The sequence below is a fragment of the Scyliorhinus canicula genome, chromosome 6 (genome assembly GCF_902713615.1).
Source record: "Scyliorhinus canicula chromosome 6, sScyCan1.1, whole genome shotgun sequence".
Lineage (NCBI taxonomy): Eukaryota > Metazoa > Chordata > Chondrichthyes > Carcharhiniformes > Scyliorhinidae > Scyliorhinus > Scyliorhinus canicula.
This window is the reverse complement of record NC_052151.1, coordinates 74,889,680-74,902,475: the sequence shown is the minus strand read 5'-3', so window position 1 is coordinate 74,902,475 and position 12,796 is coordinate 74,889,680. Positions and strand designations below refer to the sequence as shown.

At 42.4% G+C, this 12,796-nt stretch overlaps 1 protein-coding gene across 6 annotated transcripts in view; it reads right to left on the bottom strand.

Annotated features, from left to right (window-relative positions):
• Positions 1 to 12,796, bottom strand: part of usp45 (ubiquitin specific peptidase 45) — a 370,776-nt gene that overhangs the window by 236,395 nt on the left and 121,585 nt on the right. For all 6 annotated transcript variants that reach the window (XM_038799526.1, XM_038799531.1, XM_038799527.1 and 3 more), the window contains one exon: positions 5,856 to 6,004. In XM_038799526.1, the coding sequence (XP_038655454.1) occupies positions 5,856 to 6,004 (149 nt within the window). The remainder of the gene's footprint in view (positions 1 to 5,855; positions 6,005 to 12,796) is intronic.

The following is a 12,796-nucleotide window of genomic DNA, read 5'->3' as shown; positions in this document are numbered from 1 at the left end:
TCGGCACAACATTGAGGGCCGAAGGGCCTGTTCTGTGCTGTACTGTTCTATGTTCTATGTTCTAATTCTACTTCCCACTCACTCCACATATTCCTAGGCTCTGAAACCAAAAATTTGTCTGTCCCAGTCTTATGTCCCATTTGATGGGCGGCACAGTAGCACAGTGGTTAGTACTATTGCTTCACAGCGCCAGGGAGCTGGGTTCGATTACTGCCTTGGGTCACCATCTGTGCGGAGTCTGCACTTTCTCCCCGTCTTCGTGGGTTTCCTCCAAGTGTTCCGGTTTCCGCCCACAAGTCCCGACAGGCGTGTCTAGGTGAATTGGACATTCTGGATTCTCATTCAGTGAACCCGAACAGGTGCCGGAGTGACGCCTAGGGGATTTTCACAGTAACATCATTGCAGTGTAATGTGAGCCTACTTGTGACATTAATAAAGATTATTAGTAAATTTGATTTAAATTTTTGAGGAAGTAACAAGGAGGATTGATCAAAGTAGTGCTGTTCATCTGATCTGCGTGAATTTTAGCAAGGCGTTTGACAAGGTCCCATGTGGCAGACTGGTAAAAAAGTACAAGCCAATGGGATCCAGGCGAATGTAACAAGTTAGACATAAAATTGCCTCTGCAGCAGAAAACAAAGGGATTTTTCAGGCTGTTTCCAGTGGAGTTCCATCAGGTTAAGAACTAGGTCCCCTTTGGTGGTACATATTAATGACTTGAACATAAATGTAGGGGAAATGATCAAGACGTTTACAGATGACACAAAAAATTGGTTGCATGGGTGACGGCGAGGAAGATTTTTGAAGACTGCAGAAAGATATCAATGGACTGGTCAGAAGGGCAGAAAAGTGTCAAATGGGACCCCAGCTAGTCACAATATATGTTCATGATTTAGATGAGGGAACTAAATGCAATATCTCCAAATTTGCGGAGGACATAAAAGTTGTGTGGGAGGGTGAGTTATGAGGAGGATGCAGAGATCCTTCAGTGTGTTTTGGACTGGTTGAGTGAGTGGGTAAATGAATGGCAGATGCTGTGTAATTTGGATAAATGTGAGTTTATTCACTTTGGTAGCAAAAACAGGAGGTAGATTATTATCTGAATGGCCATAAATTATGAAAGGGGAATGTGCAACAAGATGACCGTTGAAGGTAAGCATGCAAGTACAGCAGGCAGTAAAGAAGGAAAATGGTATTTGGCCTTCATTGCGAGAGGCTTCAAGTACAGGGGCAGTGATCTCTTGCTACAATTACACAGGGCCTTGGTGAGGCCCTGGAACACTATGTGCAGTTTTGCTTTCCTTATCTGAGGAAGGATGTTCTTGCTGTAGAGGGAGTGCAGAGAAGGTTTACCAGACAGATTCCTGGCATGACAGGACTGATGTATGGGGAGAGATCAAGTCGGTTGCGATTGTATTCGCTGGAGTTCAGAAGAATGATGGGGGATCTCACAGAAACTTATAAAATTCGAACAGCTAGTCTCGCTCGGGAATTTACCTTTACAGGAACCGCAGGAGCTGCCGGGAATAACATAAGAACTAGGAGCAGGAGTAGGCCATCTGGCCCCTCGAGCCTGCTCCACCATTCAATGAGATCATGGCTGATCTTTTGTGGACTCAGCTCCACTTTCCGGCCCCAACACCATAACCCTTAATCCCTTTATTCTTCAAAAAACTATCTATCTTTACCTTAAAAACATTTAATGAAGGAGCCTCAACTGCTTCACTGGGCAAGGAATTCCATAGATTCACAACCCTTTGGGTGAAGAAGTTCCTCCTAAACTCAGTCCTAAATCTACTTCCCCTTATTTTGAGGCTATGTCCCCTAGTTCTGCTTTCACCTGCCAGTGGAAACAACCTGCCCGCATCTATCCTATCTATTCCTTTCATAATTTTAAATGTTTCTATAAGATCCCCCTCATCCTTCTAAATTCCAACGAGTACAGTCCCAGTCTACTCAACCTCTCCTCATAATCCAACCCCTTCAGCTCTGGGATTAACCTAGTGAATCTCCTCTGCACACCCTCCAGTGCCAGTATGTCCTTTCTCAAGTAAGGAGACCAAAACTGAACACAATACCCCAGGTGTGGCCTCACTAACACCTTATACAATTGCAACATAACCTCCCTAGTCTTAAACTCTATCCCTCTAGCAATGAAGGACAAAATTCCATTTGCCTTCTTAATCACCTGTTGCACCTGTAAACCAACCTTCTGTGACTCATGCACTAGCACACCCAAGTCTCTCTGCACAGCGGCATGCTTTAATATTTTATCGTTTAAATAATAATCCTGTTTGCTGTTATTCCTACCAAAATGGATAACCTCACATTTGTCAACATTGTATTCCATCTGCCAGACCCTAGCCCATTCACTTAACCTATCCAAATCCCTCTGCAGACTTCCAGTATCCAGGATTGGAAAGGTTCATCCTTCCCCTGAAGGCGTTGCTGGAAGATATAGCGCTCAAAGCTCTTGTTTGTTTCGACTTCACAGTGACTGTCGAACTTCTCCAAAACGGTCTTGAATTTGGTCTTGTCCTGGCCATCAGTGAAATTAAGCGAGCTGAAAATCTGGATGGCTTGGTCCCCCACAGTTGATAGGAGCAGCGCAACTTTTCTAGCATCGGACGCATCCTCGAGGTCTGAGGCCTCAATGTAGAGAAGGAACCTTTGCTTGAAGACCCGCCAGTTGGCACCGAGATTGCCGGAGATACGTAGCTGTGGAGAGGCCTGGATCTTCTCCATGCCGCTGGAAGGCACTTGCTGGTCCCCACGGAATCACTCGAAGTAAACCACTTAGAGATAGTAGACTACTGGTAGCATGTCGTGTTAATCACTCTGGGATAGCACGGACTGCAACTGGGTGCAGTTGTACTTGAAAGTAGACTCCAAACTTTGATGTTAGTTCAATACGCTTTATTGAACTTGTTAAGCAGTGCACACAGTTCGCTGTGGGTTTGACACTCTACTAATCTAAGCGTGCTTATTATAACTAACTAGACCAGACTAGCTCTGAGCCACGTGTAGAAGGTGCTAACTGATATATACACCCTGACTGTCACTACAGTTGTCACTGTTGGAAAGAGGTAGAGTGTAGATACTTTGTGTGTTTTGTAGTGGGAGACCACCTTCTCGTGTTCTGCCTGGTGATTGGTTGTGTTCTGCCTGGTGATTGGTTGTGTTCTGTTCTGTGTGTTGATTGGCTGTACTGGGTGTCTGTCTGTATTTCATTATGTGCATGAGTGGATATCACGATAGTCACTACCAGAAGGACGTGGATGCTTTGGAGAGAGTACAGAAAAGGTTTACTAGGATGTTGCCAGATATGGAGGGTATTAGCTATGAGGAGAGATTGAATAAACTGGGATTGTTATCCCTCGAAAGACTGAGGCTGAGGGTTTAGAAATTTCTAAAATTATGAGGAGTATAGATAGGATGAACAGTTGAAGCTTTTTCCCCTGGGCGTAAAAGTCTGAGGATACAGGGTAGATCATTTAGAACTGAGATGAGAAGATATTTCTTCACCCAGAGTGTGGTCGGCCTATGGAATTTGCTACCCCAGAAATAAGTTGCGGCCAAAACACTTGGTTTTCAAGAGGAAGTTAGCTTTAGCACCTGGGACAAAGTGGATCAAAGGATATGGGGGGGGGGGGGGGGGGGCAGTATTAGGCTATGAGTTGGATGATCAGCCTTGATCATTAATCATTAAGAATGGTAGAGCATGCTCAAAAGGCTGAATGGCCTCCTTCTGCTCCTGTTTTCTATATTTCTAAAAGGCTGTAATTGCATTAAAGAGGGAAAGAGAGGAAATTTAAGAAGACGTTGACAGGACTGGAGAACTGCAGCTATGAGGAAAGATTGGATAGGCTGTAGGCTGGGGTTATTATTATTCTCCTTCAAACACTGGAGTTTGAGGGGAAATTTGATTGAGATGTATAAAATTGTGAGGTGTCTGGATAGAGTGCATTACAAGGGCCAAAATTGAGCAGAAAAGTCAGTGACGAGAGAGCATGGATTTAAAGTGATTGGTAGAAGGATTAGAGAGGATGTCCATCCAAAGGGTTGTCAGGGTCTGGAACTCAGTGCCTGACAGTGGAGTAGAGGCAAAAACCCTCAACTCATTTAAAAGGTGCCTGGATATGCACTGCAAATGCTATAACTTACTGAGCTACAAATTAAATGCTGGAAAATGGGATTGGGCCGGTTGGCTTATTTTTCAGCTGGTGCAGACATAATGGGCCAAGTGGCCTCTTGCTGTGAAATCTATTCAATTATGGCTCATCCTCTGGGATAGAGGATTCCAAAGATTGAGAACACTTTTGAGTGAAAAAAAATCTCCCCTCATTTCAGTCCTAAAATGATTGGCCCATGGTTTGCTATTGGCGGTGCCCCTGGTTCTAGGCTCCCCAGCCAGCGAAAGTAACCTCTCCGGATCAATCATGTCAAGCCCCTTATAACCTTAAATGTTTCAATGAGATCACCTCTCATTCTTCTAAACTCCACTGAGTATTTATCCAATTTTCTCAGCCTCTCATCAGAGGACAATCCTCTCATCGCTAGGCCTAATCTAGTGAACCTTTAGTGCACTGCCTCCAACGTAAGTATATCCTTCCTTAAATATGAAGACCAAACTGCACACACATTCTAGGTGTGGTCTCACCAAAGCCCTGCAAAACTCAAATAAGACTTTTTTATTTTTGTATTCTCCTCCTTACCTTAAAAGGTCAACACGTCATTTGCTTTCCCAATTACTTGCTGTACCTGCTTGCTAACTTTTCATGTTCCTTGAACAAGCATGAAGTTTCAAACCTTTTGAAAAATATTCTGCTTTTCTATTCCCCTGGCCTAAGTAAATAATGTCACTTTTCCCCACATTATATTCTATCTGCCACATTACTGCCCATTCACCTAGCCTTTCTATATCTCTTTGCAGCCTCTCTGTGCACTCATAGATAGATAGAACAGTACAGCACAGAACAGGCCCTTCGGCCCTCGATGTTGTGCCGAGCAATGATCACCCTACTCAAACCCACGTAACCCGTATACCCGTAACCCAACAATCCCCCCATTAACCTTACACTACGGGCAATTTAGCATGGCCAATCCACCTAACCCGCACATCTTTGGACTGTGGGAGGAAACCGGAGCACCCGGAGGAAACCCACGCACACACGGGGAGGACGTGCAGACTCCACACAGACAGTGACCCAGCCGGGAATCGAACCTGGGACCCTGGAGCTGTGAAGCATTTATGCTAACCACCATGCTACCGTGCGGCCCTTACAGCTTGCATCCTTACCTACCTTTGTATCATCAGCAAATCTGTATACACTGCTCTCTCCCTCTCTGTCTAAGTTTTAATATAGATGGTAAATAGCTGAGGCCCCAGCATTGATCCTTGCCCTTGAAAATTGATCTCGCCGCCTTGAAAATGCCCCATTTATCCTCACTCTCTGCTTCTTGTCTGTTAGGTAATCCTTCATCTCTGCTAATATTTCATCACCAATTCCAAGAACTCTTACCTTGTGTATAGGTCTTTTGAATGGCACCTTATAAAATACCTTTTGGAAATCCAATCATACATCTATTGAAGTATCTGAATTGGACAGATACAAGATTATGTTTTTCTAAATGCATCGTTACTGCTTCCTTAACAATAGATTCCGGCACTTCCTTGATGGCTGATGTCAGGCTGACTGACCTGCAATTCCTTGTTTTTCCCTCTCCTCCCTTCATGAAAAGTGGTGTTGCTCCAGACATTAACTAGTGAAGGGATCATGAATTGTACGCAAAACACAAAAATTAACAAACGTGAAACATATAGGAGGAGGAAATATTCTACTCCAGTTTCTTACTTGCATAACGGCATTAAAGAAGCAAGTATTTCCTAAATTGCATAGTCCTTTGACTGGAACAGCCGCATTGTTGATGATATGTTTTCCTCTTACAGTTTCGCTGCTATCTGAATTTTCATCTCGAACCTTCATCAATTTAGAATTCAAACCTATAAAAAGATTCAAAAGATATATTTCACAAAAGTAGGTATTTTTTGTACTTTACTGTTATTAAATATTTGCCATAAGATGTTTATGCAGATAAAAGGCACATTTAGTTATTGGAACACATTTCAAGCATACTTCAAATTTTCTTCTGTTTAAAATAATACACAGGACTTACTCCACCAATCCCAGTGTTACATTTGTCGTACATAATTATAAACAATAGTACTTTTATTATTTTCGACTTTCAGATATGCTCAAAGTCAAATATATTGAAATCCTGAGTGATGTTCAGAATATACAGCAAGTAATTTGCCTCTGAAATTAAACATTTCTACATTTGAAACTGGAAGGTTTGAAACAGCTATGGGAATCAAGAATTTGGAATGCAGAACTGGCAATGGCACAAAGAGGAGGAGAAACATTAAAAAGATACTTTCATTTTTTTTAGCAAGCACTAAAAGCAAGAAAATGACACAATTTATTAGAGACGATCAAATTAAACACCTAATTAATCATCTTAATCATCTTCTGCCTCTGCAACTATACCATCGTTGCAGTCGCAACCGACAGGCAGTTTGGGGTTGTACTTATGGACAGATGGCAAAGTGGTAATCTAATTTGTGTTAGTGGTGGGAATGTATGAAAGTGTACAGGAATCAAAGTACATATTAATTGTTTCCTTACATGGGAGGGTTTTTTAAAAAACAGATATTGTGTAATAGTGTGAGAGGTGTTGAATGGACAGAGGCTACAATACCTACGCTTAAACAAGAGGTTGCTAGGTGAAAGATAGCAGAGGAGTGAACCAGTGCATCACGAAAGTAATAGCATCTTCTAGAAAATAGTGAGCTGAGTTCTATATGGTGATGGGATCAGGTTGGAAGCTACGTAATTTATACAAGATATACAAGTACTATACATCGAAGAGAAGCATTTCTTTCTGATTACTTGACAACATAGAAGCATTACAGGCTCAAAAAATTGCATTTTTCGGATTTTCAAATTCAACATAAATCCGAAACAAAAACCTCACAAATGTCTGGGAAGAACACAAAATAAAAAGAATTTTCTTTAGCACCATTTATTAAAGCATAGAAATAGCATTTTAAACATAAATAGATAATCAAGAGCCCCAACCATCTGAACTTATGCTAAGATATTTGTTTGTAACTAGGCTATCTTTTGCTTAAAATGTAATAAATGCAACATTTCAAGTAATTAAATGTCTCAATTAGGAAAAATATCGAATAAATGACACACAATGTTTATTTTTGACAGCATACATCTATCCTAAACTGCTGTGTAAAAGCACTTATTTTAAGTCTCAATAGGAATTGGTATTAAATATTCAGTTGTGAACACAGTCACAGTCATCTGTGATCACAGATGACAGCTGAAAGTTTTCGCCGCCAGCACAAGATCTGTTGTGTTGGTCCCAGCTGCAAAAGGAAGCACTGTTTGATTCAAACTAGAAAGCTAAACAGATGTCTGAAATTTCCCAGCAGTAACTACAACCAGCATGGAGACCTAGCTGAACTATTTGCCATATCACTTAAGAGTTGAGTGGGCAGGAAGGAAATGGGCATCGCTAATTCCTAGCCTAAGGAATGCATGAACTTGGCTGAATCAGTGCAATATTTCATAACTTTCAATGCTAAAGTGACTTTCAACAACAAATCAAAACACTTGGCATCTAGTGTTAAGTATTAGTGAGCAATGCATTCAAAAATAAACAGCATGTTAAAAACCTAGGTTCTGAATCCACAATGCAAGGGTGAATAAAGTAATGTCCAAATTGGAAGGTTAGCTAACATATACTTTATTGATGAAACAAAATGGTCCCTATATACCATGTTATTTTAAGATGAACATAAACACTATGAAACTTATTTTCAGAAAATAAGTAATTTGTTTGTTCCATTTTTTTTCTATTTACACAACAGTATACAGAACTTTTCATAAAAATCCCTAGCGCAGGAAAATGAAGCTGGGATGTTGTACTCATGCCAATGCTATTTAAATGAGACTAAAGAAAGCCAAATTCATAGCCCAAATCAGTATTTATGGCATAAGTAGAATGACAGATGAGGGGAGCGAAAATGAATAACCAGAACCTCAAAAGGTAGTAATCTCTAGTTTATTCACCGTACTACGTGCTGGTGAGTACAGGATGAAAAAGATAGCGCAGATAAATTTGCGGCTGGAGGAATGGTGTAGGAGGGAGGGCTTTAAGATTTTTGTGGTATTGGGACTGGTTCTGCGGGGGCTAAGACCTGTAAATGTCAGATGGGTTGCAACTCAACAGAAGTGAGACTAATACTGTTCTGGGAGATCTGCTGCTGCTGGAAAGCATTCAGACTAGCTTAGCAGGGTGTTGGGAATCTCAGCATAGATTCCAAAGGGAGGGAAGCAAAATTGGGATTAGTAAGCGAATGTGCAAGGTAAACACAACAAAGAGTAGAAGAGTAGAAAATAGTGAACAAAGGGACTTGGTGGAGCATAATGCTATATACTTCAAAGAAAGAAATCTAATGAATAAGATATCTGGAAATATGATAGCATACCTATTAGACAAGCATGGCTTCAAGGCTATGCTCAATATTCCTCACTACAAGGCAAGTTATTAAGAGGGATAAAAAGTAGGGGATCACAATATTGGGTAAAGAAGCATTCTTTATTGTCTTTAATCTTATTGATCAAAGGTACAAGATCCTGAGGCAACGTGACAGGGTGGATGCTGAAAGGATATTTTCCCCTTCTGAGAATATTAGAACTAGGGGACACATTCTAAAAATAAGGGGTCTCCCAAATGAGAATATTTCTTTCTCTCTGAGGGTCATGAATCTTAATAATAATAATCTTTTATTGTCACACATATGAAGTTACTGTGAAAAGTCCCTAGTCGCCACATTCCGGTGCCTGTTCGGTCAAGCGGTATGGAATTGAACCCGGGCTGCTGGCCTTTTTCTGCATTACTAACCAGCTATCTAGCCCACTGAGCTTGGAACTCTCTTCCCTAGAGAGTGGCGAGGCAGGGTCAATGATTAATTTTACAGCAGAGATAGGCATATTCTCGACTAACAGGGAAGTCTAAGGTTATCAGGGATGAGTGGAATGTGGAGTTAAGGCCACAATCAGATTTTATGATCTTACTGAATGGCAGAACACGCTCGAAGGGATGAATGGCCTACTCCTGCCCCTAATTTGTATGTTTGTTCCGGAGGCCCAGGCCAATAGATTCAAATCCAACCACCATAGCTGATAGAATTTAAATTCCAGTCTCAGTAACAGCGACCACGGCAACTATCATCGATGGCTGTAAATACTCATCTGTTCACTAATGACCTTTAAGAAGGAAATCTTCCGTCCTCACTAGGGCTGGCCTACATATGACTCCAGATCAGCAGCGATGTGGTTGAATCTAAACTGCCCTCTAAAATGTCTGAGAAAGCCACTCAGCTCAAGGGCGATTAGTATTGAGCAACAAATGTTGGCTTTGTAAACAATGGCCACATCCCACAAAAGAGTAAAGAAAAACAGATTTCTGAGAGATGCAAAACAATAGCCCAGTAATAGCAGTGGACTTTCAAACTACCCTAATATTAACTGGGAGAGAACCATTGTGAAAGGTTTTGGGGAAAAAATACTTAAAATGCATACTTTTTTTAAGCGAGTACTTAACAAACCCAAAAGGTGAATAGTCAATTTGGGACTTTGTTTTAGCGAATGAAGCTGGGCAAGTGGAATAGACATCAGTGGGAGGTCACTTTGCCAGTAGTGTTGACCATTCAAGTAGATTTACTGTTGTTCCAGTAAATAGACCAAGTCTAAAAGTTTTAAATGAAAAAGGCCAATTTCACTAAGCTGAGAAGTGAATTAGCAAAAATGGACTGGAGGTAGCTAATTGAAGGTAAATTGGTAACAGAACAGTGGGAGGCATTCAAGGAGGAGTTATTAAGGGCTCAGAGCAAATATGTTCCAACAAAGAAAAAGGATGGATCTCCCAAATCTAGAGCCACTTCATGTTAAGGAGAATACAGGGTAGGACAAGTCAAAAAGGGAAAGCCTCAGTAACCAATACTACTGAAAGTCCAGAGTATAGATTAGTGCAAATGTGAAATTAAAGAGGAAATTAGAAAAAAGAAACAGCATGAAAAAATTGTGTCAAGTACAATCAAATAAAAGCCAAGAGATATCTTTATAAATACGTAATGAGCAAGAGAATATCTAGGACAAAGTAAGGTCTATTTGAGATCAAAAAGGTAACCAGTATGTGAAGTGGAAGACATAGGCATGATTTTTAATGAATACTTTGTATCTGGCTTCATGAAAGCAGAGTCGTGTGGACTGCAGTGAAACATCACTGCAAACATTGCAATTAAGGAGAGGAGCATTAAATATTTGATGAAAAAAACAGTGAGAAAGGAAATATTAAGGGGTCTAGCATCTTTGAAAGTAATTTGAATGTCCAGAGATATTCAGGATATGATGAGGGGGAAAAGAGAGGCTTTTAACAAGTATAAGGGGAGCACGTCTGCAGAGGCATTAGTGGAAAACAGAAAGTTCCGGATGGAGCTTAAGAAATCAATTAGGAGAGCAAAGAGGGAATATGAGAAAGCTCTAGCTGGTAAAAGTAGGGAAAGTCGCAAGATATTCTATAAATATATCAATGGGAAGAGGATAACCAGGGAAAGAGTAGGGCCCATTAAGGATAAAGGAAGAAATCTGTGGGTGGAGCCAAAGGGTATTGGTAGGTTGTTGAACGAATATTTCACATCTGCCTTCACCCAAGAGAATGAGGAGGTAGATTTGGAACTCGAGGAGAGAAACTGTGAAGTTCTTGAGCAAATTATCACAGGGAGTGACACGGTATTGGAGGTATTGGCAGGCTTAAAAGTGGACAAATATCCAGTTCCAGAAGAATTGCGTCCAAGGCTGCTGTGGGAGGCGAGGGAGGGAATTGCCGGGGCTCGGATACATTTTTTATTCCTCTCTGGCCACGGGGGAGATGCCAGAGGACTGGAGAGCAGCTAATGTGGTCCCACTATTTCAGAAAGGTTGTAGAGACAGGCCAGGGGACTACAGACCAGTGAGCCTCACGTTAGTGGTTAGGAAACTACTGGAGAAGATTCTGAAGGAGAGAATCTATCTTCACTTGGAGAGGCAAGGATTGATCAGGGATAGTCATCATGGCTTTGGCAGAGGAAGGTCATGTCTAAAAAATATGATTAAATTTGTAACCAAGTGTATAGATGAGGATAGCGCAGTTGATGTAGTTTACATGGATTTCAGCTAAGCCTTGCACAAAGTCCCACATGGGAGACTTATTAAGAATGGCTAATATACATGGCATACAGCGCCGGCCCTAGGGTTGCTGGCGCCCCGGGCAAGCTAAACTTCAGCGCCCTTCGGGGGGCGGGGCCGAGGCGGAGGGGGGCGGGGGGGGGCGAGGCGGGGCCGGGCGCGGACGGAGGGGGGGGGGGGCGGAGGGGGCCGCCCTGGGGGAGGGCGGCCACCGCGCATGCGCTGGTTGGCACCGGCCCAACTGCGCATGCGCGGGACCCGAGTCTCTGGCGCCCCCTAGCACATGGCGCCCCGGGCGACTGCCCGAGTTGCCGGTACCTTGGGCCGGCCCTGATGGCATACAGGGTGATTTGGTAAGATGGATTCATAATTGGCTTAGCGGTAGGAGACAAAGGGTGATCATAGACGGCTGCTTTACTGTCTGGAAGCCAGTGACCAATGGCTGGGCCCCTATTGTTTGTCATTTATATAAATGACATGACTATGTGGGGGGCAGGATCAGTAAGTTTGCAGATGACACAAAGATTGGCTGGGTGGTTAACAGTGAGGTTGAGTGTCTTGAGTTACAGGATAATATAGACGTGATGGTCAAATAGGCGGATAAATGGCAGATGAAATTTAACCCTGAAAAGTGTGAGGTGATACACTTTGGAAGGAAGTATACTATGAAAGGTCTGACACTGGTAAGTTCTGAGGAACAAAGGGACCTTGCCGTGTTTTTCCATCGATCTCTGAATGCAGAAGGGCAAGTTAATAGGGTGGTGAAAAAGACATATGGGACACTTGCTTTTATCAATTGGAGCACAGATTACAAAAGCAGGGAGGTCATGATAGAGCTGTATTGAACTTTGGTGAGGCCACAGCTGGAGTAGTGTGTGTAATTCTGGTCGCCACATTATAGGAAGGATGTAATTGCACTGGAGGGGGTGCAGAGAAGATGTGGCAGGATGTTTCCTGAGATGGAACATTTGAGTTATAAAGAGGTTGGATAAACTGGAGTTGTTTTCTCTAAAGCAGAGAAGACTGAGGAGTGACCTGATAGAGATGTACAAGATTGAGGGGCATGGATTGGGTGAATCTGTTCCCCTTAGTTGAAGGGTTAGTTACGAGGGGCACAAGTTCAAAGTGAGGGGTGGGAGGTTTTAGGGGCATTTGAGGAAATGTTTTTCAAATCCAGAGATGGTCTGGAATGCACTGCCTGGGAAGGTGGTAGAGGTGAGATACCTCACTTCCTTTAAAAAGTACCTGGATGAGTACTAACATTCAAGGCTATGGGCCAAGTGCTGGCAAGTGGGATTAGATGGGCAGGTCAGGGCCTTGGTGCAGGTTGGTGCAGGCTTGATGGGCCAAAGGGCCTCTTCTGCACTGTAATATTCTGTGAATCCCAGGCTGTTAAGAGATGCAAAATTGGAAATAGCAGAATCCTGATCACCATTTTCCAATCCATTACATACACGGTGCCCAGGACTGGAGGATTGTTAACATTGTAT